This window comes from Harmonia axyridis, chromosome 1 (assembly GCF_914767665.1).
Source record: "Harmonia axyridis chromosome 1, icHarAxyr1.1, whole genome shotgun sequence".
In the NCBI taxonomy this organism is placed as follows: Eukaryota; Metazoa; Arthropoda; class Insecta; order Coleoptera; family Coccinellidae; genus Harmonia; species Harmonia axyridis.
In genome coordinates this window covers 13,080,482-13,106,780 of record NC_059501.1, presented here as the reverse complement: position 1 = coordinate 13,106,780, position 26,299 = coordinate 13,080,482, and the positions used below count along the sequence as shown (strand labels likewise).

Sequence of the window (26,299 nt, the reverse complement as noted above, 5' to 3'; positions counted from 1 at the left end):
CGTTTACTTTATTTCAGTGAAATACAATCTAGGATTAGTTATGGGATTCGTATTTGGGGGAGTTCTCCTCATGTTAAAAATGTGTTTTTGTCACAGAAAAGAATTCTAAGATGTATTTCAAATGTCTCATTTTTAGACTCTTGTCGACCTGTTTTTGTCAACCTGAGAATTTTAACTGTGTATGGCATTTATATATTGGATTTGATCACATCGGTGCATATCAATAAGAACAGCTATTTAAAGAATAGTGATATTCATGCTCATGACACAAGATATAAATCAAACTTCTCTATACCTTACCAGCGAATAGAAATATGTAAGAAATCACATTTAGTAATGGGAATTAAACTTTATAATAGGCTTCCCCAATGTTTTAAAGATATTACCTTAGTGCATAAATGTAAAAAAGAAATAAAGAACCATCTTGTTGACATGTGTCCCTACTCTTTTGAGGAATATTTTGAGAAAATTCATTGAACTACGTCCGGACCGCAACATTCACTTTGCTTGATTTTAAATATTGACTTACCTGTGTGTTTCTAGTGATTTTTAGCGTTTTCTATATGTTTATTTATTGCGTTACTGTATTTGTTCATTAAAATGATTGCTTAGTTCTTATATTTTAAGGTAAATTCTGGTTTCAGTTTTAAATTCAAATTTTTAATTTGTTCCTATTCTGACTTGTCTTATGTCATTTGATATTATGAGACCAATAAATTCTATCTATCTGTTGAGTGAAAGGTGTAGAATCCAAAAATCGGAAACCTTTATGTTGTCTTGGTATGGAAATTGTTACTATTCGCATTGATTCTCCTAGCTAGAGAACACGATTTCGTATGAAAATATCTAGAACAAAATTTTAAAAATTAATTTATTGCAAAATTACAAATTTTTGAATCTCCCAATGGTTTGATCCTCATGAAATTTCACTTGAACATTCGTTCTGCTACCGATTCTATTGGATGAGTACTATTTCAATGATTGAGAAAACAAAATTTCATGTGTATAACTCCAGAAGCATCTAATAGATCTTACTCTCTTAAAAATTTCAATAAACAGTAGCCAGAGACTGATTTTGACCTCGAACCTCTAATCAGTGAGTTTTACTGGATATAACGTTTGGTATGAACTAGTATTACAAAAACATAAATGAAATTCAGATAACAAAAAGAGATATTTTATTTTAACAGTCTTATGAAACAGTTATATGGTAGAATTTTAAAAGCATAATATATTTCTTCGTTCTTAATTCTAATGACAAAATGTGAAAAAAAGAAACCCTGCATTCATAATATTTATCCATATGATTTTATAATTTAAAGCTTTAATATACATTTTGAATTAAATACATTCGACATGAAGTAGGACATAAAAAAAATATTGTTCTACAAGTAACATTTAGAAAATTACACCCAAGTCATTTAGTATGAAAACTTCACAGTTTTTTTTCAACCACTACTAGAAGATCTTTAATGACCGAGTTCAATAACTTCACATTATTTGAAGAAATGGGTTGGCTTCTCTTACTCTCCTCAGAATTCTTTAAAATATTGTTGTCACCATCGCATTTCGATGTGGACGACTTCTCCGTCTGAGACTCTTCAAAACTTGGATCCCTTGATGTACTTGGCATAGGCTCATCAATCTTTTTAGTTTCTTCTTTCATTTCTGAAAAAGAATTATAATCAAGATAAAACTCTAATATTGGAATCATCATCATATCATTGAGGTTTTAAAGATTGAATAATTATGAGATAAAGATGGTACAAACCTTTAGATTGAATTTTTCCCAACTCTTCCGCAACTCTAGTTTGTAACTGCTTTAATGTGGATTTCAATAAAGGGGGCGGCACAGCTTCAGGACTATTATATACTAATATAAGAGCTCTTAAATCACCAGAAAGCCTTTGTGCATTTTTTTGTATGTCTAAAGACGAAACTTGTTCACTAAGAGTAACAACAGTGTTATCGATCATAGTCAAAGTTTGCTCTGTTAAAACATGTTCGGAAATCTGAAAGAAGGTTACTTGTAGATAATACTTCTGAGAAAAAATCCGGCTTACCTTAGGAAAAACAGCAACTAGGAAATTATAAATAACATCAATTGTGAGGGAAATTCGTTCATCCAATAATATAGCATCAACATAATCAATTAAATAATTGCTAGTTGTTAAAGTGGTTATGTACTTTTGATCTAAGTGCTGAAAAAAGAAAAGCTATAACATTCACTTATAAAACACTTTTAGAATCTTACAGGTGAATTTAATATATCTAGCCACAACTTGGGAAAGAAGGTATAGTGAAGTGGGGCAGCTTCAAATCCAACAACAGCACTTAAGTTAACTAATGGCTCAGTAACAGAGTCATTGTTGACTGCAAGTCTGAATAATACATCTATGAAGTCATGATATGGGTGATAGAACCTGTCCAAAGCTTCATCATATTCGGAGTCAGCACCCTAAAAAATAAAATTAAATATTTAGTTACCTGATTTATTTATCCTTCATAATATACAGGGTGAGTCAATAGTGCTTGATCAGCTGATAACTCAATTTTGGGCTAGGAGAATGATTTAAATTTTGACAGAATTCACAGTATTCAGCGCATAAGCTTAAATTATTTTTGACTCTGCAGGTGGTCCGAAAGTGATGAAACACGATACTACCCTGTGTGTTTAAATGAAGAATTTCAATATTTATATCATACTTATAATCTCCATGAAATTCTGATTTTGAAATATACCAAATTTCATGAATATAATGGTTTAAAGATAATATCTTGAAAATTGTTCGAGATAATTGTAATATTTGTTTTTATTGAATTCCTGAAAAGTTTTCAAGTCTTCTGCAAATTTACAGATCACTCTACAGGTGGTCCGAAAGACACTGCAATTTTCAAAAAATAACCTTTAAAAAGTGTCTGTAAGTGCATTTATTCAAATGGCATGCCCTGATTTTTTTCACCTGTTGGATATCCTTGTAGGTAGTCTTCATTTTTTGTTCAGACATGTTGTGTCGAAAATGAATAGTTTTTTACAAAATTTTTTGCTTTTCATGTTTTGTATGTGGTCAGACAGTACACTTTCTACTTATACAGTTCCAAAAGGATAAGATTATTCAACTCTACTAATAATATCAATTAAAAATAAGCCAAATCAAAGAAATCATTAAAATATTTGAAAACATGAAAATTGAAATGGAGACCACGTGAAAAAACAAAAACATAGTCCGAATTCTCTTAAGGAGTTCTAAATGACTGCAGATTTGCAGCTAAAAAAGTCTCATCAATATTTATCGCTCATACAATCTCCTCAGATGTCTGCAAACTTTTTTAATAATTTCAATATGATTGAAATGAGGTGAAGTTCGATTGAGACTTTTTCAGCTGAAAATATTGAGTCTTTTAAGCTGCTGTGTGTATCAGAGAAATTAAATACTAACCCGACCACATTCTAGTTGATTGTGAGGAACTGTCATTTGAATCATGGGTCGAAGTGGTCTTGCGCCTCCTTTCCCAGCAACAACTGGTATTGAGTGGCCCCTTCTTGGAAAGTAGGGACCCAAAGGTACAGCATCTTGATTATCTTGAAATGCTGAATGGCAGTGTGACAATAACGGCACCAAAATTGTCAAGGCATCCGAGGGCATGACATGGACAAACTCTTTCAAAACGTCTGTAGGAGAGATATATAATATTTAATGATAATAAAATAAACAACTAAAGGAATTACTAACCAATACATAAGCTTCTAAGCTCAGATGGGTTATACGTATTGAGTAAAGTGGCCAATTTACTTATGACTTCTATCCAGTCTTTACTAGCCAAAATAATTCCTCTTGCATCCTTACAATCCCTGTATGTTCTTATACATTTGATCAAGTCATGCATAATAGACAATATGTCCAGTAAATCTCCCGATACATGACATGCAGTGGCTTCATGTAACATTACATGTAAATTTTGAAAGCTCTGAAAACACAAGTTGACAATATTCGAGACCAATATCAATATATATATATAATCTTTATCCCATTTGTTACCTTTCGGTGTATGGGTTACCAATATCAATATGGCATATAATTACCTCAAATACTATTTGGAGCCCTCTATTGTAAACAACATAGAGTTTATCGTCATTCGATTCAAGAAGGATCTTAAAAGCGGAAATAAGTGTTCCCCAGCTGGTACGGCCGTCTAAACACTGAAGATAGGTCATTAGAGTGTTTCTTCGAAAACTACATATTTCCCTTTGTTCGGCTTCTGTTGTTTCTGGATGTTTCAATACCATTAACTGCATAAGCTTGAAGAGTTCGTCCACGGCCTGCATCAAATTTATCAAAATATTACCAATATGATGAGATTGACAAAGAATTCATAAATTCCTTTTTATGATTCTAGTAGCAATTTAAAGAAATTAGAAATTAGAGTCATCTATTTGAGAATCATTTCGCGAAACTACTGTTGTACTACTAGACTATAATCCATATATAATGGCTTTATTATTCGCAATAATCAATTAGGCTGGCGAAAGAAAAATAGATTACTTTGTGAAAAAATTTTCCATTCCATATTGTTCGAAGTAATAAATCAAGATAACTATTATTAGAAACTCAGATAGGTTTGAATCACCTGTGGATATTGTGTAGGATGTGGGGTAATATTTTTGAATGCCCATTGCAGATTTTGATGCTGCGCTAAATGTCTTGTGAAAACTCTCGACTGTTGGCACATCATTCTAAGTATACCATAGTATGCCGGTAGCATGGCTCTATTGTACATAATAATTTCTTGGTCATCATGATCAGCACTAAAAAAAACTTCAGTTAATGAAAAATCCACCATTTGTTGAATTTACTTACAGGATATAATTAAAGGCTATATTTTTTGTCACATGAGTGCTTTGTAACATTATTAGCACGTTTTCTGGACAGTCGGTGCACACATGATTCCAAAACGCTAGGAGGGCTTGCTTGTTGTGATATGCAGGTATCGAAGGTTCCGATAGCTTAGGATGGAATAAGTACCATAGCTGCATGAAATACTGTCCAAACTGAAAAAAATTAATGAAAATGATGTAACATATTTTCAATTTATTAGTAGAAATCAACCCTAAAAAGCTGACTAAAAAATTTATAATAATGGTAAACTATATTTGCAATTTATTGGTAGAAATAAACCCTAAAAAACAGTCTACTTCACTCAGTTAGAAATGGCGATTTTTCCTTAGTTCAAGTTTTTTTTTGATAACTCTTGAAGTTTTGCCTAAGTAACCTCCTCATTTTATACGAAAGATTTTGACCGAAAGAATGAAAAATTTAGGTTGTAATTTGAAAATCTTGAGTTTTGATGAATTTGAGTTGTCCAAGTTCATGATTTTCTCATAAATACCCTGCACATTTTTGGTCCAATCCGCAAACAGTCTTATAATACTATGTATTGGCAGAATCGAAAATAAAAAAAGTTTATTTCAATGAAAAAAACTTTTTCTGGAGAAATATAAAAAAAAATGTCAGCCCTATACCCAAGTTATGGCATATTGCCGAAATTGTCATCAATTAATCTATCTAATGATCAATGGGGGTAATTACTCCCCCCCCATGAATATCGAAACCCTAAAAAAAAGTTACGCAATGTGGTGCACATAAAATATTTCATGCAATAATTTCAAATTAGTAATTTCCCAAATATTGCAATCAATGACAACTTTCTAAATACGTTAAAAGCAAAAACCTTTTAGCACAAATCAAACTCAAAAAAGGGAAGTCTATAGCTTTTTTTACTATTATTAGTATTTTTCTTATTATATTATTTACTTTTATATATTTTGTTTCATTTTGATTAATTTTTGAAAAAATTATGTTTCAAAGTTTGTCTGAGGTGATTAAATGTTCTGTATCTGATTTATAGGTTTTGAATCGTTACTACCCCCTCCATGAAAAAGAGCTATAACCGCCCTTTATTTATTTATTACAGACAAGGAATACAACAGACTATTTAAAGTCCACTACTGCATTCACAAATATCTACATAATTCGAGGTTTTATTACAATATATAATAATCAAAAGAAGAAAAACGATTCCATTGAACCCAACTCAAAAATGAAATTTTGAAAGAAATGAAAAAAAAAAAATAAAAACAATAAGATATAGTAAAAAAAATTGAAGAAAACAAGATAAAATAAACATACATACTTATATCCAACTATGGTAATGAAAAGTGATTTTTCAAGGATTTCTTTAATGCACTCGAATTAGCGGAAAATAAATTAAAGTGGTCATTTATGTTATTACCACTTAATAACCTGGAAATATCAGAAAGAACTTGCCTTAGAAAGATAACAAAATTGAGACATCCCAACAATCCCTTACACAACCCCTCCAACACTCTATTATATGAAACAACAGAAGTGGAGCCAATACTGACGGAACTGCATAGGCTGGGCATGAAATTTATCAAAAACCAAAATAACAGAAATATTATGGAACCACTAGTACACCGCTATAATAGAGAAACCACTGAAAAGGCAAAACTACCAGCGCTCCCACTTTATGAACACTTGCTATCCCTAGAATAGTATTTATATTGCAACTACTATATTTTTTATATAAAATGTATTTAATCGAAGTGTAAATTACTGGCTGGAAGACTTCGGTCGATAGCCGTTTGATGTGTAGTCAATAAAGTTCTCTCTCTCTCTCTCTCTCTCTATCTCTCTCTACGTTATTACACAATTGAGTCATTCTCTGAAGTGGCGAATTCTGGGCGCATCTGGTATTTCGAAATTTGATATGGAAGACATTAGCACGTCTCAGTCTCCTATCAGGTATATTAATATTGATTTGCCGTAAAAGGTGACTGTCATGAATCTTGAAGTTAATTAGTTTGACGAAGAATAAAATATCATTAACCTTCCTTCGATCATCAAGACTGATCATATTGAAGAATTTAAGCCTGATATTATAGTTTTCAGTATTACCAGGAACAAGGTGAAAAGTACATTTAAAACTCAAAAATCTGAGAAACCTTTTCAGAACACTTTCAATGCGATTTATGTAAGTCAAATATTGACGACACCAGACTGTTGAAGCGAAATTTAACTTGGAGAAAATGAAGGAGAAGTAAAGAGTTCTTAGAGTATTCAAATCACTAAATGGGCGGCATTGACGAATCAAGTACCCCAGCAGCCTATTAGAGGAATTCACAATAGCCTCTACCTGAGTATCAAAAATCAGTTTGGAATCGAAAATTACTCCAAGATCTCGAATTTGGCTTACTCTACATAGCTCTTCACCACCGAGGCAGTACGTGTAGTTGATAGGACACTTATTCCTTGTGAAAGTGATAACCTGACATTTAGGAATATTCAAAACCAGGTGATTTTCCAGACAAAAACTCGAAAACATATCGAGCTCACGCTGGAGCTGAACGCAGTCCTCTATGCTCCTCACCCTTATGAACAACTTCAAGTTGTCAGCAAAGAGCAAAAATCTACAACTCTCGAAGCATTTCGATATATTATTTATATATATCAAAAAGAGGATTGGTCCAAGGTGGGAACCCTGAGGGACCCCGGAAGTGGTTTCAAAAACCTTAGAGGAGTAACCCATAACAGACACAAACTGTCGTCTCTTCGTTAGGTAGGAAACCATCGCAACACAACACCACACACTCCAACACCACTCCCTTGCTAATGATGTAATAATATACTGGGTGTATCATTTGAAATGAGAAAGTAGTAGCCTGTTTCCGGTATAACCGCAAGTTGTTAAGGTTTGAAAATATTGTAGAGAGAAAGATTGTTTTCTGAACCCCCAAATTTTCAGCATCAAAATTATGATAAGTTTTCCACAAACTTCTAATATGATGAATCATCTCTTCAATTTAGTCAACCAGAGGTGAAAGAACCGAGCCTAAATATTTAAAATGCCACTATGAATACTTACCATTAATTTCTCAGTACGACCGATACAGCAATACATTAATAGGGCAAAATATGTAGTCAGTTTTGTAGTACCATGTTGTTGCATATCAGTGTAGTGTTTTGCTCCTGCTAACAACCTAAGTAGGGCATTGTAAATTTGGTGCAGAACGACTTGTGCTTCGGGTGTCAGTTGTGCTTCCCTCTGAAGACGGTGATGCGTAGCCCGAAAACCTTGACGGAAGGGAGTACTAGGTACTAAAGAAACCAATAGATATCCGGCAGCTATAAAAATAACATAAGTCAATGACTTTCCCTGTTCACATGAAAACCTCATTGCAGTTTGTATTCAAGGAAATAGTTTCTTACCATTCCTAACTCTCTGGTTGTTGTGAGCAATCAGAAAGTGTTCTAACCAAGAGTCCAAGGAAGTCAGAACCCATTGGTGCACTAATCTATTTCTTGTTACTTGTAACGCTAACCAGTCTAAAGCTGTATAGGGGCAACTTTCTGCTGCCTCCCAGAGTTTCTGAAGAACTAGCTGTGTGAAGCATGGTTGACTTGAAGAAGTACTAACTGCTATAGACGGAGTTTCAGTAAGGAGAGTCAATATTTTAAAAAAGGGCTGACAAGTCTGAAAAAAGCGAAAATATTAACCATAAACAACAATCAATTAATTTTATGTTCAGAAATAGTTCTATAAAAATGAGTTACAACAAGAAAACTTTACAGAAATAATGATCAGACTTAATACAACCTGAAAGCCTACTTACTTCAGAGTGGCGAGAAATGGCTTGGGAAATCATCGATATTATAGACTGAGCTAAAGGATTATTATTGCGACTCAAAGAATGAATAAGATTTCTTGTCTGATGGAGGTTGATGTTATCCTTTATTTGTTGGTACAAAAAAGGGAATCCCTGAAATAAAAAGATGATGAAAAGTCTGCAGAGATAGGGATTAGAGTTGGTTTACTTTGCCTGTAGCTACTGCTTCGTAGTCTTTTTCACTCAAGTTTATTTTCATATTAGCATCTCGGCTTTTTTCAACTAGCGATGCAATCAGAGTAATCATTTTGTCCAAGGATGCAGGTTTATATTTATCTGTTGGCAATGCTATCATTTCTTCTTCTTCTTCGCCTTCACTAACATCAACCTAGAAACACAATAAATTATTCAATTTCCTCGTTAAATGGAAATAAATATGATTAATTGATTGATATACAAGCCGTCAATTTGGACCACACATATTATTTACGTACAAAATCATTTGCTTTCTGTCCTAAATAAAAGTTAACTGTGGTACTAATAGCGCCTACTGCAAGAAGGAATTTACTTTCTTCCTCCCCCATTTTACTGAACTCATACAAAAAACCAAAATACTCTGTTAGATGTTTGAGATGAGCTTTAGCACCATGTTCCATCTGAAAATTAAGTAATTATAAAACTGATTTAAAATATGTGGCAGAAGTTTCTTACAAGTGATAATAAAGTTTTTATAAATCTTGTTACACAAGATGCGTTTCCTATCTTTGCAGGATCAACATTATCCCTCTCATCTTCAGGAACATCATCATCTATTTGCAGGTAGAATCTTGAATGAGTTCCCCTAATAATAATAAAATTCATATAGTATATAAGTTATACATGATATAATAATAAAATTGCAAATATAAATAGATATAATACAATTGAAATCATTAAAACAATTTTTAGATATGAGTTCAGAACATAACCCTATCACATGTAATTTTTTAGTTGAATTTGTTCCTTGAATAATTCAGTGCTCTTGATTATGATGTTGTGGAGACAATTTTCAGAACTTGTTGAACCCACATCAACACCATATGCTTAGTCAACGTATAGTGCTACTGTATAGAAAGATTTATAAACCACCAAAAAACCATTAATGAAAATCGTCTAAAAAAAACGAAATAGATAATAGATTTGTCAACTTTATGGGTCAACAAGGTGGATTATTTGAACATTTAATTTAAATTTCGCATTTTTCAGAATTTGATTTTGTGTTCCATTATATTTCTTACTTTTGTAGATTTTTTCTAATATTCAAATCAGTTATGACGAAAAAGAACCTAAATACTCATTTTCATAGAGGAAATTATTTGTGTCGTTCATTGTCGCAAATAAATTCCTCACATACAATGGAATGAAATTGTCGTATTATTTTAAACTCCTCCAACGGTCAGAGAACCACTAATTCGACTCATCGACTCGCTGTGACCATCCCCACTTCGCCATTGAAAGAGAACACTCGTATCGCAGCTGTTTTGATTGTTGCACTGTTCCACTGAACCATGAATATTCTCTGGAATAACGTTGCATATCCTACCTTTCCGAATACATTTTATGTAACAGACGAGCAGATCTTAGTTCTATATTTATTCACTAAATAAATGACAAAATCATTTGAGAGTTTCTTCATCCCATAAATTCCAACATTAAATGAATAATATTGGAAACTATATTTATCATAATACGCATGTCTATGGAAGCGACTAAACATCAAAGGAACAAATACTAATAGAAATTAGAGAAAAAAAAAAAAAGATACAACTTACTTAAGTCTCTGTATTACGTGGATACAAAGTCTTTGGTACATTTGTCTAACCATTTGATTAGGACATTTCAAAAGTACTTGTACCGGCCACCATGTATCTTTTGACATATGGTCCAAGAACCAATCACAGGCTTTTTCACAAGCGTTGAATTGTTTCGTCACTAATTCTACCCATTGTACCATAGTTGGCTGAACAAAAAGCAGAAGGTTAGAATATGAAAAAAAGAGAATCACATTATCTTATAAGAAATTTCATTAATCAAAAAAAGAAAGGAGGTGAAATACTGAATGATCACGACTTACCTTTTCTTTGGCATGAATGAAGGTTTCGATGAAGAAAGAAGTAGATAACTGAGTTGCCTTTTCTGTTATATTAGGCTCTATTGGCAATATCGTCTGAGGTATATAGCCACATATTTGCCACATAAAGCTGAAAAAGAATTTTATAGAAAAAATATTGAAGGGAAAATAATTAATTGATACAATTTTATAGGTAAACATGCTTTACCTATAAAATTGTAAAAAATTGTATAAAAATTAATGGACAACCCACTAAGGGGTTGTCCATTAATCACGTGAGGCTTGAAAGGGGGGGGAGGGGTTTGATAAAAATCACGAAAATATCACAAGGGGGAGGGGGGGTGTAGTAAGATATCATGTGTATTTATTTTTTCGTCAAACGCGCGATTTTTAAACAAATATTAAGCGGCACGGCGCGGCGTGTAGTGACCTTGACTACATTAAATATATTCATGTACTAGTACAATACATGTTTTTCCTATGATTACACTCTTCGTTTATTATTATTGTTATGGCAATCAAAAAAAACTTGCAACCTGGTGTAGACATTTTTATTATGGTCCTTAATTTCAGAAGAAATATAGTTTATACCTGTATTTAAATTAAGATAATATTCAGAAAATTTTAAGATTCGTTGTAGGTACTAAAAATACACGTGATGTTGAGAAGGGGGAGGGGGGGTGGTCTTAAACCTCACTACGTATCACCAATGGGGGAGGGGGGTTTAAAAAATGCTAAAAAAAGATCACGTGATTAATGGACAACCCCTAACTAGGGTCGAAAGATCAAATTATTGATTATTATCATTAAGTATAAAATGTAATTGGTAGCAGCCTACCAGAGAAAACAGAGAGTCTCAGCCGATTGCATAGGATGAGTAATTTCCTATTTATTTTTATGTGTATGCTCCTTTTTGTACAATCTTGTAAGGAGAGTATTTCTTTTTTGGTGTTTTGTTTCTTGAAAGCTCATTGTATAAATGTGATTTTTTTCTAGGTGTTATTAGAAACAACAAATTTCTAAATATAATTGTATATATACTCACTTGAAATAAGTATGTTCAAATATGTTTTTATCTTGAATGAAATGCATATTATCTTGCCAAATCCAATTTTCTAATTCTTTACTTAATTCCAAAGTAGGTGTGGTGGGTGTATTGGGCGTTGGAGTCGCACTAGTGCTTGAAGCTTGTAAATATAAATTTTCATTAGTTTCTAAAGTAGAGGATGCAGATTCTGCACTATCACAATTTATCACAGGACACTGTTCATAAAAAAGCATGTAGGCGCTATTCGACTTTTCAAAGCTGAAATCCATAAACTTGTCAGTCACACTATCATATGTTTTACTCTGAAACAAAAAAGGAAATATATTAATATGACAGTTAAGCAAGAATATGTTTATTCGGATTATTTTCCTTATGGTCATTTAGGACTATTATAATTATTCATATTATTACTTGTGCTAGATAGAGATTCATCTTTAGATGTGTTTTTAAACAAATATAGGGTGTTTTTTTTCGAGGTATATAACTTTAAGTTGGCATTACTGTTCAAGATAGCGACCGATTTAACAGCAACAAGTGAGAATAAACCACTTGACAGGTTTATTCTCACTTCTCAGTTTGGTTTGGCAATTCAAGAATTGAAACTAAACGATCATCAAGTAAGGCGTAGATTCGTCGAATGGGCCTAAAATGAGATTGCCGTTGTTCCCGATTTTCATAAGCGAATTTTGTTTAGCGATGAAGCGCACTTCTGGTTGAATGACTTCGTCAACAAACAAAACTGCCGCATTTGGAGTGAAGCTAATCCTCAAGTGTATGTCGAAACACCGTTACATCCAGAAAAACTGACTGGTGCGCTTTATGGGCTGGTGGAGTCATTGGTCCGTACTTCTTCAAAAACGATGATGGCCAGAACGTTACAGTCAATGGTGATCGGTATAGTGCCATGATTACTAACTTTTTCATTCCTGAATTGAACAACCATGATGTCCAGGAGCTGTGGTTCTAAGAAGACGGCGCGACATGTCACACAGCTCGTGCCACAATCGATTTATTGAAAGACACGTTTGGTGACCGCCTAATTTCACGTTTTGGACCTGTGAATTGGCCTCCAAGATCTTGTGATTTAACACCGCTAGACTACTTTCTGTGGGGCTATGTAAAGTCATTGGTCTATGCGGATAAGCCACAAACCCTTGTCCATTTGGAAGACAACATTCGCCGTGTTATTGCCGATATACGGCCACAAATGTTGGAAAAAGTCATCGAAAATTGGACGTCCAGATTGGACAACATCCGAGCCAGCCATGGCGGTCGTATGCCAGAAATCATATTTAAAATGTAATGCCACAAGATTATCTTGCGGATAAATAAAATTCATGTCAATCGAATAATCCATCGTTGTTTTATTGCAATTTAAAGTTTTATAAGCTCTAAAAAAAACACCCCTTATAACAGTGATTGAGCTGGAAAAATTAAATTGAAACAAATATTTTCAGTAATTTCACGGCTTTGTCATTATCCATTTAGATGAATCATCATCTAACAGTTTTATTTGCGATTGGATATCCTCGAAATGACAACATAATTCACGAATTTTACTTAATCTGATGCTGAGCTCATTCATTAGTAGACTTTATGTATATTCGCAATAGATCAATATAGTAACATAATTTTCGAAAAAATTCAATATACATGCTCTCAAATTGCAGTTTCATCATTTTGAATCAGAGTCATTTTTGTAAATGTCTCACTCTGAAGTAGAACCTGTTGAGAAATGCACACAAACACAAGTTTGAAGTCCAATGAAGTAAATGTTTGGAGAAATATGCATTATTCAAAATTTGATTTCTTGATAATTTTCTTATGATAGGAGAAGCAATGTTTTTATGCAAATAGTTTTTATTTTTTGAGAAATGCTTTATTTGATTTTTAGATTCTACTGATTTTAAAACATAAACTGGGAAAAAAAAATAAGAGAGTAATTTTGAATTGAATGGGCAGAAGTATCATATTATTAATAAAAGATAACATGTGAGTATCAACTTACAGTAACTTCACCCCCAAAACACTCAGTAGCTATTTGGTTTGGATCAAATGGTTTGACTTCAGCATCATTGAAGAGGAACCATTTGTCTCTGGAACCAGCACTGCGATCTTTAATGAAACTATAATAATGGCCCCCATCTGCGGTTCCTGTGTGTACAGTCACTCCTACCAGATCATATTCTAACTGCTCAGGTTCATTCTCTGTTTGTTTAGCTTTTTCTTCTGGAAATTTAAGATGATTTTACAGTTAATAAAACAAATTTATTATTCATGATGAAATTTACCTTTATATTGTTGGGTCATTAACTCTTTCTCAGTGTATCCAGCCATATTTAACCTCATAGGAAAAGAGAAATGAGTATTCACTTTTTCTTTGAGCATGGTCAGCATATTAAACGAATACCTCATTGTATTAAAACATAAAATTTGAGGTAATTTCTTGAAACAAGCCCTGAAAAACAAATCTTAAGTATGACTGAAGAAAATAGGAGAATTGATAAGTACCTTTTCTCTGCTCTGACTTTTTTTCCACATTGGGAACAGGTATACATATTATCTCCTTCTAACGTATCTTTTACTGTAACTTCATCTAAGGATTCATACAAATTTCTCATATCTGCCACTTGACATCGTACAGTGTAAAATTCTTCCAATGTACAACTAACGTGGTCACAATCCTACAAATAAATATTGATATTTAATCTGGTAATTGTAAATTTATACGATATAAATGAAGTTAAAGTTGACTTACCAAACTAACAACATTATTGCTTATTATACCACAAAACAGCCTTTTGATTTCACTCTTTAATTCGGGGGTCATTTCTTCAAGTTTGCTTACTAAATCAATGAAAAACTCAGCCATATCCTTTTGTTCAGCAGTATTTACAGGTTGATTGTCCATCGTATAAACTTTACAAAAACTTCTGGGGTTATAGGCTTTTCTTTCACTTTCCTGAAATAAATCAGTCTAATGATATCTGTTGTCGATATATTTCAATATACTAAGTGATATTAAATTAAGAACATCCAGTGAGAATTGGAATATTTCAAATTTTACACCTGCTGTTAAGTTTTCAAGCAATAAATTTTTACTTTCCAGTCTACCTTAGTTGTGGAAGTATTGTGATTAATTGTGGAATTAAAATATGTAAAACGCATTTCAAACCATCTTGAAAACTTTAGTTTCTTGTCTGAGTCGCTATCCTTGTAACAGCCTTATCATTTGAAATTCTCATCCGATTTTAATGAAATTTGATTTCATATAAAATACCAGATAAAGATTTTGCGCAAATGAGAAATTCTTGGTATCGTCATATCTTGTGTTCTATTAATTGTCTGATGCTGACCAAAATTGGTATGTAAGTTTGGGCCGCTTAGCAAGTAAAAGTAATATCATGGATAGTGTTACTGAACTGAAAGAATCAATGGACTAGTTTAGTGATGTTGATAATTCTATATTTGACACGATAGAATTAAAATATAAGGCAAAACTGATAAATCAGTGAAAAAATTTTGAAAATCCATCAATAAATGAGTGAGAAATAGATTATTTAAATTTACGTATTTTAGCGCGGAACGTCTTTGGTCTCCGACTCGTCTGTGACGTCACGCCACTTGCCTGTAATCGCTACACCATAAATTACGTTTAAATATTTAGCCGCGCCAAGGCTCTCGTGCCATTTGTAGTTTTTAGTACAGTGTAGTTTTAACTCGAGTTTTGTTTTTATGTCACCATAATGGAAGAAGGCTTCGTGAAAGGACAAAGTGACAATTTGCCTAAAATAGATATATTCGCAGTGATAGAGTTTTTTTCTTCAAATCCATCTTATGTCAGTGCTGAAATAAAAGGAGTTAAACTTTTCAAGTAAGTATCTACTTTTGAGTTTGCTTCATCATGGGTCATAAACAGTTTGTAGTTGAGTACTGGTTGTTGAAGTCTATCCATTATCAATGGCAAAACATATTTATGTGAGGAGTAAAAGTGAAAAGAGAAAAAAGTAATGTTTACTGCCCATATAAAATCCGGTATGAATCAATTCTATCTAAGTGGACTTGATATTGACGGGCGTCATATCATTAATTTGCACCACTTCTTTCTTTGATTCATGTCATTTGGTTCATGAAAACACCATTTATTGGGGTTTTTAATTGTCGTGCTTGCACACATAGGCACAATACAAATATTTGTAGGATTTTTTATTTATTTCAGCCATCGTGTAACGACCAAAACACGACACGAACGGCACAAGTGATTGTACACCAATGAATTCGTAAGCACTCTGCGAATACCAGCCTTGTGTAAGTGGCGTGACGTCACACACTAGACTATTATGAAATTATTCTTCCAAGCGCAACTTCAAAGTCCCATAACTTTTTAATTTCTAGAGATATTTCAATGATTCTTCCACATTTTTGTTTCATTTTACTTAAATTTTTAGAATTAATCCTTAACAAAAAAATGGAAACTAGTCCATTGGACCCGTTATTGTTATCAAATTTCATAAAAATAGCACTCATACTTTCCAAGAAAAGGTCTGGACGGTGGACCGAAATATAAACAGTGGAAATTTCAGGAAGGATTAAAAATTTATTTTTCTCAGGTTATTCCAAAGGTTTATTTTGGAAAAAATGAATCAAACACACCTTAGGTGAAAGTAAGGTATTGTCTGCAAGAGACAATTTGTTTGAAGTACTCATGATGCCTAGAGCGCAAAGATAATTACACCAACTCACTGAGATTGGTACAAGAGTAATTTTTTTTTGATGGGATTGTTCTTCAGTTGTTTTAATCTTAACCAACGATAAGGGAAGCCAAATCACGTGATCTAAAATTGTTCAATTGGTTCAACCAATCAAAACAACATCGATCGACTAGTTGGGCCTCTGGTCACATGGTGTAAACATCGTGCGTGTCACCTTTCTGTTAGAGGCGATTTCTCTCTCTTTTTGCGCTATCAACTTATTATTCGATCATTGCATAGTGAGAGTCTCAGTTCTCACGTAATTTATCTGTTCAATCTCATTTTATTCTTGGTTGAACCATAGATTTCTAATAAAAATTGTTGAGTTTCTTGATCAGTTGATCAAAGTTTTATGGAAGCCTAAGAAAGATGTATACCAAAAATGATATATTCCAACTATAATTGGTTGTTATCACTTAATACATACAATAACAGTCACAAATACTCACAAAGAGATAAGCAAACATTTTCTGCAATTCTTTCAATGTGTTCTCATGCTTTGCATGATCGGTGTCTGCTGCTAAAATAGAAGCCCTTAGTTGTGGCATCATGTAGAGATGCTGCAGACAAGATGCCATGTAACATGTAGCCCCAAGATTAGTTAGTCCCACATAACCACATTCCGACCTTCCATCTTCGTGAGGCCAATAATCCCAAGGATATGGAGAATGGGGTCCTGGATCATAGGAACATTTGTTGAGAAATCAGAAAAATTATATTGTATCCAGAAAAATATACTGAAATAATGAGATTATTCTAAGATGCATAGAAAACCTGGTGTATGCAATGATTCGATTTTGTTTGTGTTCAGCTTAACCAGAGATCTGTAAGGTGACGCTCTTTAAAATTTTTCGAATTCCCGCTATCTGCCTGGTGCCGTTTAAGAAAGAAATGCTGATTTTAGCTACTGCAAACATTCCCAATAAATTACAATTCAGTTCATATCGAATTTTTAATCAAATGAATGGAATATAATGACAGACCATAGAATATAAAATATTATTGTTCTATACTCAAAGTTCACGACAAGAGTGTAGAAATGGGGGGATACTGGGGCTAATTACACGGTGTTCCTAAATTGGAGATACAAATGAAAATGACAGATTTCCAGATCATTTTGAGAAAAAAGGTCCTATAACATGAGTCCCCAAACATTTTGTTTTGAGATACATGTGTTAAAGTTTAGGTTTTTTCTCGTATAACCTTCCCTTCACAAGATATTTAATTTGAATTGGCCATAGATATTCCAGTTTAAAGTTTTCTCCATGTGATATGCAACTTTCGAATGCAAATCTACAGGGTGATATTTTTTTTGGAAGGATGCCTGCTTCCTTCCTCCAAAACTATTTTTTGGTGAATGGCTGTTAGTTTAGAAAATGTAGAAAAAAACTCTGGTCCAGTACTACACTTTTTGGTTTGTTACAGTTTTGTTGTATCTGCTTTCGATTCCGAGAAAAAATCTCTAGTAATCCTCAGGAAAATCCAAATTATTATAAAGATCCAGCTAGTAAGCTCTAATGAATAAATTAATTATAAGTTTTGGTATATATTTACCCAATCTGTAGCGAAGATTAATAAATATTTGATAAACTGATATAAGCATCACAAAAAGTATGACACACTAGAAACAACCTGTATATTGAAAGCAAAGCGTTTGGGGGCTCATATTCATGAAACTTTTTTGTCTCAAAATTATCCAAATAATTTCTCATTTTCCTTCGTTACTCTAATTTGAGAACACCCAGTATAAGGTAAGAACAACCGAATTAGTAAAAAAAAATTATTTCGAGTAATTTGGTTCAAACTTCGTTATCAAACTTCTTTTTCTAACATTACAGATATGAGTAAAAGTTGTCTTCAAAAATTTTTTTTTCGATTAACCCCCCAAGAAAGGTTCACGAGAGTCGAGAATTGATAGAAATGTCAAATGCAAACGATGTATGCGCCATCTGAAACAGACCGCGATCCCTCGAAATCAAGTAGGTATAAATCTGAAAAATCTCCCGTTTTGACTGAAAGTTTTACATGTATAAGTAGACACACCAGGTTTTCTATGCATCTCAGATTATTCAAATAATTTTACCTGGTTGATGCTGTTTCAACAACTTCATATGAAGGAAGGTGTAATTTGTTGGACATCCCTTAACGAATTCTACCAACAGATCGAATGCCGAAGATCTTGCTCTGGCTGATTTGCATTTAGGTACGTGCCTTAATTTCGGACTGGGCAGGGCAAAGAGAAATTCGAAAACCTACAAGCAAATTTCGGGTTATAAGTGTTCAATAATATGGTATCCTAATGATTTATTTCTGCAATAACAGAAGAACTCATACCGCATTTAGGAGCTCCTGGGCAGCTCTACTCTTTTTGTAGGGGGGTTTATATCTCATGAGATTAGTTAATAGATTCAATAGGCCGATAAGACCATCATCGTCCACGGTCCTATGTCTGGTTTCCAGGAATTCCCTATTCATTATCGATTTTCCCACTTTGAAGCAGAGTTTATTGATGTTGATGATGCATGTTTGGGGATCTTCGATACTTTCCTTGACCAACTCTTCCGGTAAGCTGTCAACGAGGCGTGAAACTAACCAAAAATAATCTCTGCAAGCAGGGCCGTAAGGTTCCTTACCATCTTCCGCAACTTGCATCTAAAACAAATCCACAAGGTATAAACATTTATCTCTTCAAAAATATTATTTATTAATTCATTTCTTCAATCTACCCGCTGATCTAATTTTTTTTCCTATTATATGATAATTCTACTGTCCGCCTGGTTTTCTGTCTTTTCTTCCTATTAATTTCTTCAAACTTTGTTTTTATATTTTATTTTGAATCTAACTTTTTGGGGTAACTACTAAAATCTACATGGAATCGGGATTAGCCAGGTGATAATAAACGAGTCATTTCAAACTTTTTGAACCCTTAACAATCAATTTAAAGTGAAAAATCCAAGCTTTGTAAGAGATACATGGAAAAGGATTTTTTTTAAAGTTAGACAATTATTAAGTTATGGATTTGTCCATCAAAAAATACTACCTGATAAAAATATTAATATTTGAAATCTAGATAATATAAGAACATATAGAGCCAAAAATTCACTGATTTATCAGGCTGCAAAGGAATACAACAACTTACCAGAAGAAGTAAAGACGAAAGAATCTTCAAAATTATTCAATAGATCACTTAAAAATTATAAAATGACACATTCTTCATAGGTGTTTCTTACTTTTACATTACATATACTAATTTTTGCAAAACATATTCATTATATGGGAACATCAATGTATAGATGATTAGTAGAATTATATATTGAATAAATAAATTCTTTAATAAATATTTCACTGTACCTCATTTTTAGTAGGCCTCAGATTTTCTGCATTTTCCAAATAGAGTAAGAGCTTGACCAACATCGGAGCTACTAAATTGTATTCTGCATTGTTTGATGTTGCAGAAACACCCATACATAATTTATAAATAGCCGAACACGCTTCTCTTCTTACTGCCGGTTCAGGATCTTCCAAAACCTAAAGAAAAAATATTTAATCTTAAATATTACCGAATATTGACTCAGTATGTACCAATCTTTTCAACCATATTGAGAAATTCGGCATTGTGAAAAGCGCTTCTTGTGCTTCTTCGCTGGAATGTAACCAAGATACCAAAAGTCCCAAGGCATAATGAACAACTTGGGCTCTTCCCCATAACCCTGTTTTATATTGATTGACATCTTTGGGCAGAGATGCTTCTTCTAGAATGCTCGTTAGTTGTGGTAATGTCGTTTTCACATCCATCATGCTGATCATCGTCTGGGACAAATAATAAAATGTAAAAAATATGTAATAGAAAAAAGTAATATACTCACCTCATTGAGATTTGGAATGACAATTTTCTCAGTTCTTGTTGGTTTCATATCTGATGTCCACTGTGCAACACCTAAATGATACAGAGTCTTTAACAGAGATGCTAAACAGTCTTGTTGCCATTCGCAACCATCTCCTCCATCTCTTTGCAGAACACCTGTGAATAAAATATGTCAGAGATGTATATATAACACGCGAACTGAAATTCAAATACTATAGAAGTAGGATTCCAGAGGTGAATTTCTAAAATTACATTTTCCAATTCCTTTCAATAATTAGCCACAAATTTACGTCGACTTCATTATTCATTAATTACTCTGTTAAGTGAAGTAAAGCGGATGTTAAAACTGAATCAGGATTCAAAACAAACGAAAAGTTATTGTGAACTTACCCGATTTGAATATATCGAACAAATGCCTCAATCCTCCATGTTGAATGAATTTTTCAACCCAAGAATTCTGAGTTTCTTCACTGTCATAATTTTTCGAATGAGAATCATTCAAACAGAGTGATTCAACGATGTAAAGGGAGTACATTAGTTTTTGAGCACTGGATGGATTCAATAATTCTATAAGTGGTGTGTCCAATTTTAGAAACCCACTTAAAAGTGTTGGGCTTGTAGGTAACATGCTTAAAATATCCCAAACCCTTCTACTAAGCACTTGACCCTTTGTGTGGGAAATATGTCTCTAAGAAAAAAAAAATAAAAGACATTGAAAATTATTTCAATATTTCACCCTATATTTATATTCAGTGAAATAAAAAGTGTTATGCCAAGAAGGAATTTTTTTTCAACTTGATTTGTTGGTCCTACACATAAAAAATAAACGGTAGCATTTGAAGGAAATTTTACTGATAAGAAAAAGAAATATATAACTTGTCTAGATGAGATTTTTGGATAATATTGCTACTCCCTCCTTGATGGTTGCTGATGAACTTTAAATCGGATTCGAAAGACGTTGTCCTAGTGTATGTTTAATCATAGTATAAAGAAGGATAGTAATCCAACCATACGGGGTTAAAATTTGACGGCGTGGAGTGCACCAATAGATGTCGCTGGGGATTTGCCATCCAGTGCACGTCTTAGCTTATTTCAGGACGAAGCATGTCGTAGCTTGATTCTGGTACATACTTAGGTTTCGGACAAGACGTACCTCGATAACAGATGGTGCTGACCCAATAGATATAGATGTCGCTGTATTTTAAATCTACCCTGGAATCTAAACCAGTGGCGGATACTAAAGTTGGGCGGATTTGAATCGCCTCTTCAAGTTTTTTCGAACGTGATTATATCGAAAAATTAATGATTGATTGTTTTCTCAATTCTGGTATTATTCGCATGTATGTATATTGTATATACTTTGTTTCGGCGTTAGTCTGGAATAAAATTCATTCAACTACCTACCATACCTGCAAACTGTATTCTATCGAAATAATAAATACCTACGAATTTTGAAAAGACTATTTTATTTTTTATTCCCCAATAGCTGAATTATTTTAAATTGAAAAATTTAGCTGAGACATAATGTCTGTTTATTCTACAAATTATTGTTAATGGTTATTGTGCAAGCAAAACCATACTATGGCAAAACCCACTGAAAATTGGATCTTTCTTCAGAAATGCACAATAACCTTATTGAAAAAATAGTCAACTCTTTATGAAATCAATGAAATTCACCTTGGAAGGAACATTTCGAAATGACCATTCGCTACAGCCATTGTACAAAAATTCTGAACACAAAGCAACAGCGTTATTTATCAAGAAATCAATAACATGGACTATACACGCCACTGTCTCGGTCTTCTTTCATATTGTTAAGTCTACAATAACGTCTGTTCGAGTTGATTACAGTTCTGTAGATATACGAAAATATAGAAAACTTCATTCCTATCTTCTTGTACCGGCAGAAAAGTATTAGTTCCTTAAAATAACTGCATTTTTTTTGGAGGTCGCCACTTTACAGACCATTTTTATTGCAGTATTACAATGTGAACACCAGATGGCTCTCGAAATCGCTTCAAATCGCTTTAACATTAGGACTGTCTTACTATCCTTCTTTATACTATGGTTTAATCTACTTATAATGGTTGCACTACTATACATATAATCTATATGCAATGCCCATATCAACTTGAATTTTTTAACTCAGATGAACAATCCGGTATACAAGTTACGAGATAACTGGCTAACTTCAAACTAGGTTTGTTGGTTTGTTTACATTCAGGGGGTGTGGCTCTAGTGCGCCACGCCCCGGAGTGACACGCACCTGACTGGAAAGCACTTATTATAGTTATTTTGTCGCGAAAAATGAATTAGACGAAATGATTCCTTCTGGGTGTGACACAAGGCAATTGAATAAATCGAATTCTTTGAATGAAAATCTTACCCCTCCCTTTATTTGAGTTTTCATTGAGCTCAGAGTGTGCATTAAGGAAAAGAGTTGTTCGAAGTAATTAGGTTGTAGCAATAAGAGAGCCGGTATGGATTCCCTTGGAGGAGGTGGTTGCATAGAAGGTGAATCCATAAATTCCTTTTTCTTCATGTTCCTTGAAACTCCAATTGAAATATAAATCATCTGAAAAGTATTTATTAAATCATTTGAATTTGAAGAAGATCTAGCAGCTACCTACCTGATTATCTTTGAAACCCATTTCGCCAAGTGTCTTTTCATCGCAATCTATGGTCAGTTCTTGACCCTGGGTGATAATTCTTATCCAAGTTTCTCCGCTTCTCACAGTTGGACTATTATCAGAATCTTGGTTCTTCATTTGTGACAAACTTTCACACCAATTCACTATTTCCGCTCGTAACTCGGCAACGTAGTCCGCACTTGATAAATCTAGGAAACATCTTTCAGTAGAACTACCCGATTGTATAACTAGCCTAATTGGAGAACCAGATTTTTCCACTAAACTAGCTGAGTGACTGCCAATTCCTTTGCCTTCTAAGGCCCATTTACGCAAATGGTAAGCATACCTGCGATATAAATTAAGTTATAGTCAATTCATCAGAAATGCAACAAATGGGGAAAGTCCAACTTTTCTCGCGAGTGTGGAAGTTTGTGGCACGAGCCTGAAAGGCGAGAAAAGGACTTTCTCCACATGTTGCACACTATACTTTTCCTGCAACTGCACAAATTTCAATGATTCAAGTAATGGATTTGATTCAAATCAAAATGGCCTTCGTTGACTGTATGTGCTAATTTATTGTGTTTCCGTAGAAACGACTTTAACTTTAAAGCCCAATTTCATTGGTCTACCAAGCGAGGTGTGGGCAAAGTGCCCTGAGAAATAATATTTCCCACAGCATGAGCAATACATAGTTTTGAAATTCAGTGAGCTATGAAGAATACACTACTTTTCATTGCAGTTGTAGGAAAAATAAATTTTACCTTCGTTTAAATGCATCCAGATGACTCTTCATCAACAAGAGTGCTCTTTGAATGCATAGTAAAGGTGGTTCTTCTGCTCCACCTCCGGAAGATATTAAATCTTCAGTAGCAGCTTTAAGATGAGTCATACACTGTCTCATGAACTGTCCTTCGTGTTGTAAATTATGACCCATATAATAGCTATTTATATATTGCATTGCTGCCATGCTGACATCTGAAAAAAATTTATGAAAACCATCATTGATGCAATAATTTATTATACTGGGTGTCCCACAAAAAAGCATTTTACAATTGGAAATTTCAAACCAAAAATGATAATAAAGCTTTCACTACTTTACGTTGACTCTCTGAGAGGTTGATAAGAGCAAAGTTTTGCTAAATTTGCGCAACACAGTTGACAATGGATTTGACAATCGTTTAGTTAACATTTGTGTTGATCAATTTTTCAGAAACCAATCGTGTTTAGCGTATGTAGAATAAATAAATGAAATTTATGATTTCTCTCACCTGTATTTGTAGCCCTCAAAGCAATCTTCCACATATGATCCATACCTACGTTGTGACCATTTTTCGAGGTGTCGCCCCCTTTAACCATTAAATAATTATTCAGGCTGCACAGATGTTGGAAAAGGCTTAAACATATCATGCTGTATTTTTCAAGTGGTAAACTCGGTAGATGATGAATATATAACCGTCTCAAAGCGTCAACTCTTAAAGCATGAAGCTCATTCGTCTTCGTCTGAGATAACAGCCAACTAAAGAGTTCGTCGGAACATTCAGAATCATGGGCAAGGCATTCCCACAAAGTGTCAACCTGTTCAATACTAAGTCTGAGAAAAAAGAAAAAGATATTTTATTTTCGCCGAAGTCATTGATATCAATGTGATACTCACTTAAATGAGCTCGGAGACACAACAGGTGAGAAAACAGCGGACAAAAAATGAAGTCTGACTTGAATTTGCATCAGATGTGAATACAAGGGCAAATGATTCAATGGATTAGCTGTGTATACTTTTAAGTCATTGAAAAAATGCTTCATCATGTGATGTTGCTTCTCTGCCCAATGAGTTACATTATGCATATCCATACCTCTAAATGAAGTAAGTAACTTAGGTAGCATTCTCAGAGATACCACAACTGAGCTAAAATAAAAAAGAACAATTAGTGAAAAAATGTGAAGAATAAAAATACAATGAAAATAACTTCAGTTAATTCGGCAACTTTCCTAATAAAATCAGTTGAGATATTTTTAGCATCAAAGCAAAAATAGTAATTATTTTTAACAGTTATATTAACTTTTATTTCACAATATTTACCTATGATTCTCCAGGTTCTTCAGGCATCCTTCAATGAATTTCATACGGATATCTTTATCTGGAGTGTAACAAATCAAGTTGCATAGTGTTTTCTCTGCTTCCAATGCTAATCCTTCACCTAGTTGTCCCTTGAAAGATAATGATATTATTTTACACTTGATGTACATCTAACATCACTTAGGTAACTTACAATTTTATCATCTTGCAGAAGATCCCAAAGTAAAGTGTTCCCAGGCAAGCAAACATTGTCTGCTTTAAAATTAGACGACAAACACGCATCTGGAATTACTGGCGACTTATCGGGAGTTGACTGACTAGACATTGCTTTCATTTGAACCTGTATGTCAAAAAGATTCACTTGTCAAGTATCATTGTTGTAGATATAGAAATAAATTCATACAGGGTGTCCCAACGAAAATTTAACCCCCCTCCAGAACTCGGAATCAAAGAATTTTTGAAGATTTAAAAAAACAGGTCGACTTTTGTTTTGAGGGGGACGATTTTCCACCCCTATGAAGGTGGCATCAACCCTCTGATTTGTTGTCATAAGAATTCTTTTCCCCTAATACAGAACTCGAAAATTATTTTTGGATTCTTCAAAACTCATTGGTTCTTGAGTTTGAACGATTCAACTGTCTGTTTACTATCACCTTTTGACAGTAAGTTCAATATCACATTATTTCGTGAATAGTGAACCGATTTGAAAATTTTAACTTGGTTGTGCACAAAACATAAATAACTTTCAAACTAACCAACACTCGATATTTCTTACCTATTCAAAAATATGGAACACCCTGTATGAATGAAAATTAAACTCATCTAGAATACACTGCTGGTTTCTCATTACCCTATCTGTTAATTATTATGATATAAAAGAGATAATCTTACATGAACCGCAAGCTGAACTAATTCTTCTTCACAACCAGAGTCTTCACCATCGAAATCAGCCATGTTCTTCTCACTCTTGTTACTCATGCGAGAAGAATAACTACCATCATTATCTCCTTCCATTTCAGCTTCTTCTCCACTCAACATTTCAAGAATATGCCTAAAAATTGCGAACCAATATATTGTACATTAATTTCATATCTTCGTATAGTATGAGTGCTTTGAACGCACATCAAATGGGATA

The 26,299-nt window shown here is 33.5% G+C and overlaps 1 protein-coding gene across 2 annotated transcripts in view; it reads right to left on the bottom strand.

Moving 5' to 3' along the window:
- Nucleotides 1-1,161: 1,161 nt before the first annotated feature.
- LOC123671391 (ubiquitin carboxyl-terminal hydrolase 34) overlaps nucleotides 1,162-26,299 on the bottom strand; it is a 31,155-nt gene continuing 6,017 nt past the window's right edge. For both annotated transcript variants that reach the window (XM_045605225.1, XM_045605226.1), the window contains exons 14-50: nucleotides 26,056-26,215; nucleotides 25,358-25,504; nucleotides 25,168-25,295; nucleotides 24,745-24,993; nucleotides 24,359-24,681; nucleotides 23,852-24,065; nucleotides 23,091-23,436; nucleotides 22,847-23,035; nucleotides 20,851-21,148; nucleotides 20,462-20,616; nucleotides 20,178-20,405; nucleotides 19,947-20,123; nucleotides 18,930-19,247; nucleotides 18,679-18,847; nucleotides 17,045-17,271; nucleotides 14,603-14,806; nucleotides 14,356-14,528; nucleotides 14,136-14,302; nucleotides 13,853-14,073; nucleotides 11,842-12,146; nucleotides 10,800-10,926; nucleotides 10,498-10,685; nucleotides 9,398-9,527; nucleotides 9,181-9,342; nucleotides 8,895-9,074; nucleotides 8,693-8,839; nucleotides 8,289-8,553; nucleotides 7,945-8,204; nucleotides 4,860-5,050; nucleotides 4,630-4,807; nucleotides 4,085-4,321; nucleotides 3,735-3,969; nucleotides 3,441-3,673; nucleotides 2,255-2,458; nucleotides 2,064-2,201; nucleotides 1,772-2,012; nucleotides 1,162-1,668 (exon numbers count right to left, since the gene is read on the bottom strand). In XM_045605225.1, coding sequence (XP_045461181.1) covers nucleotides 1,436-1,668; nucleotides 1,772-2,012; nucleotides 2,064-2,201; nucleotides 2,255-2,458; nucleotides 3,441-3,673; nucleotides 3,735-3,969; nucleotides 4,085-4,321; nucleotides 4,630-4,807; nucleotides 4,860-5,050; nucleotides 7,945-8,204; nucleotides 8,289-8,553; nucleotides 8,693-8,839; nucleotides 8,895-9,074; nucleotides 9,181-9,342; nucleotides 9,398-9,527; nucleotides 10,498-10,685; nucleotides 10,800-10,926; nucleotides 11,842-12,146; nucleotides 13,853-14,073; nucleotides 14,136-14,302; nucleotides 14,356-14,528; nucleotides 14,603-14,806; nucleotides 17,045-17,271; nucleotides 18,679-18,847; nucleotides 18,930-19,247; nucleotides 19,947-20,123; nucleotides 20,178-20,405; nucleotides 20,462-20,616; nucleotides 20,851-21,148; nucleotides 22,847-23,035; nucleotides 23,091-23,436; nucleotides 23,852-24,065; nucleotides 24,359-24,681; nucleotides 24,745-24,993; nucleotides 25,168-25,295; nucleotides 25,358-25,504; nucleotides 26,056-26,215 — 7,747 coding nt within the window. In that variant the 3' untranslated portion in view covers nucleotides 1,162-1,435. The remainder of the gene's footprint in view (nucleotides 1,669-1,771; nucleotides 2,013-2,063; nucleotides 2,202-2,254; nucleotides 2,459-3,440; nucleotides 3,674-3,734; nucleotides 3,970-4,084; nucleotides 4,322-4,629; nucleotides 4,808-4,859; nucleotides 5,051-7,944; nucleotides 8,205-8,288; nucleotides 8,554-8,692; nucleotides 8,840-8,894; nucleotides 9,075-9,180; nucleotides 9,343-9,397; nucleotides 9,528-10,497; nucleotides 10,686-10,799; nucleotides 10,927-11,841; nucleotides 12,147-13,852; nucleotides 14,074-14,135; nucleotides 14,303-14,355; nucleotides 14,529-14,602; nucleotides 14,807-17,044; nucleotides 17,272-18,678; nucleotides 18,848-18,929; nucleotides 19,248-19,946; nucleotides 20,124-20,177; nucleotides 20,406-20,461; nucleotides 20,617-20,850; nucleotides 21,149-22,846; nucleotides 23,036-23,090; nucleotides 23,437-23,851; nucleotides 24,066-24,358; nucleotides 24,682-24,744; nucleotides 24,994-25,167; nucleotides 25,296-25,357; nucleotides 25,505-26,055; nucleotides 26,216-26,299) is intronic.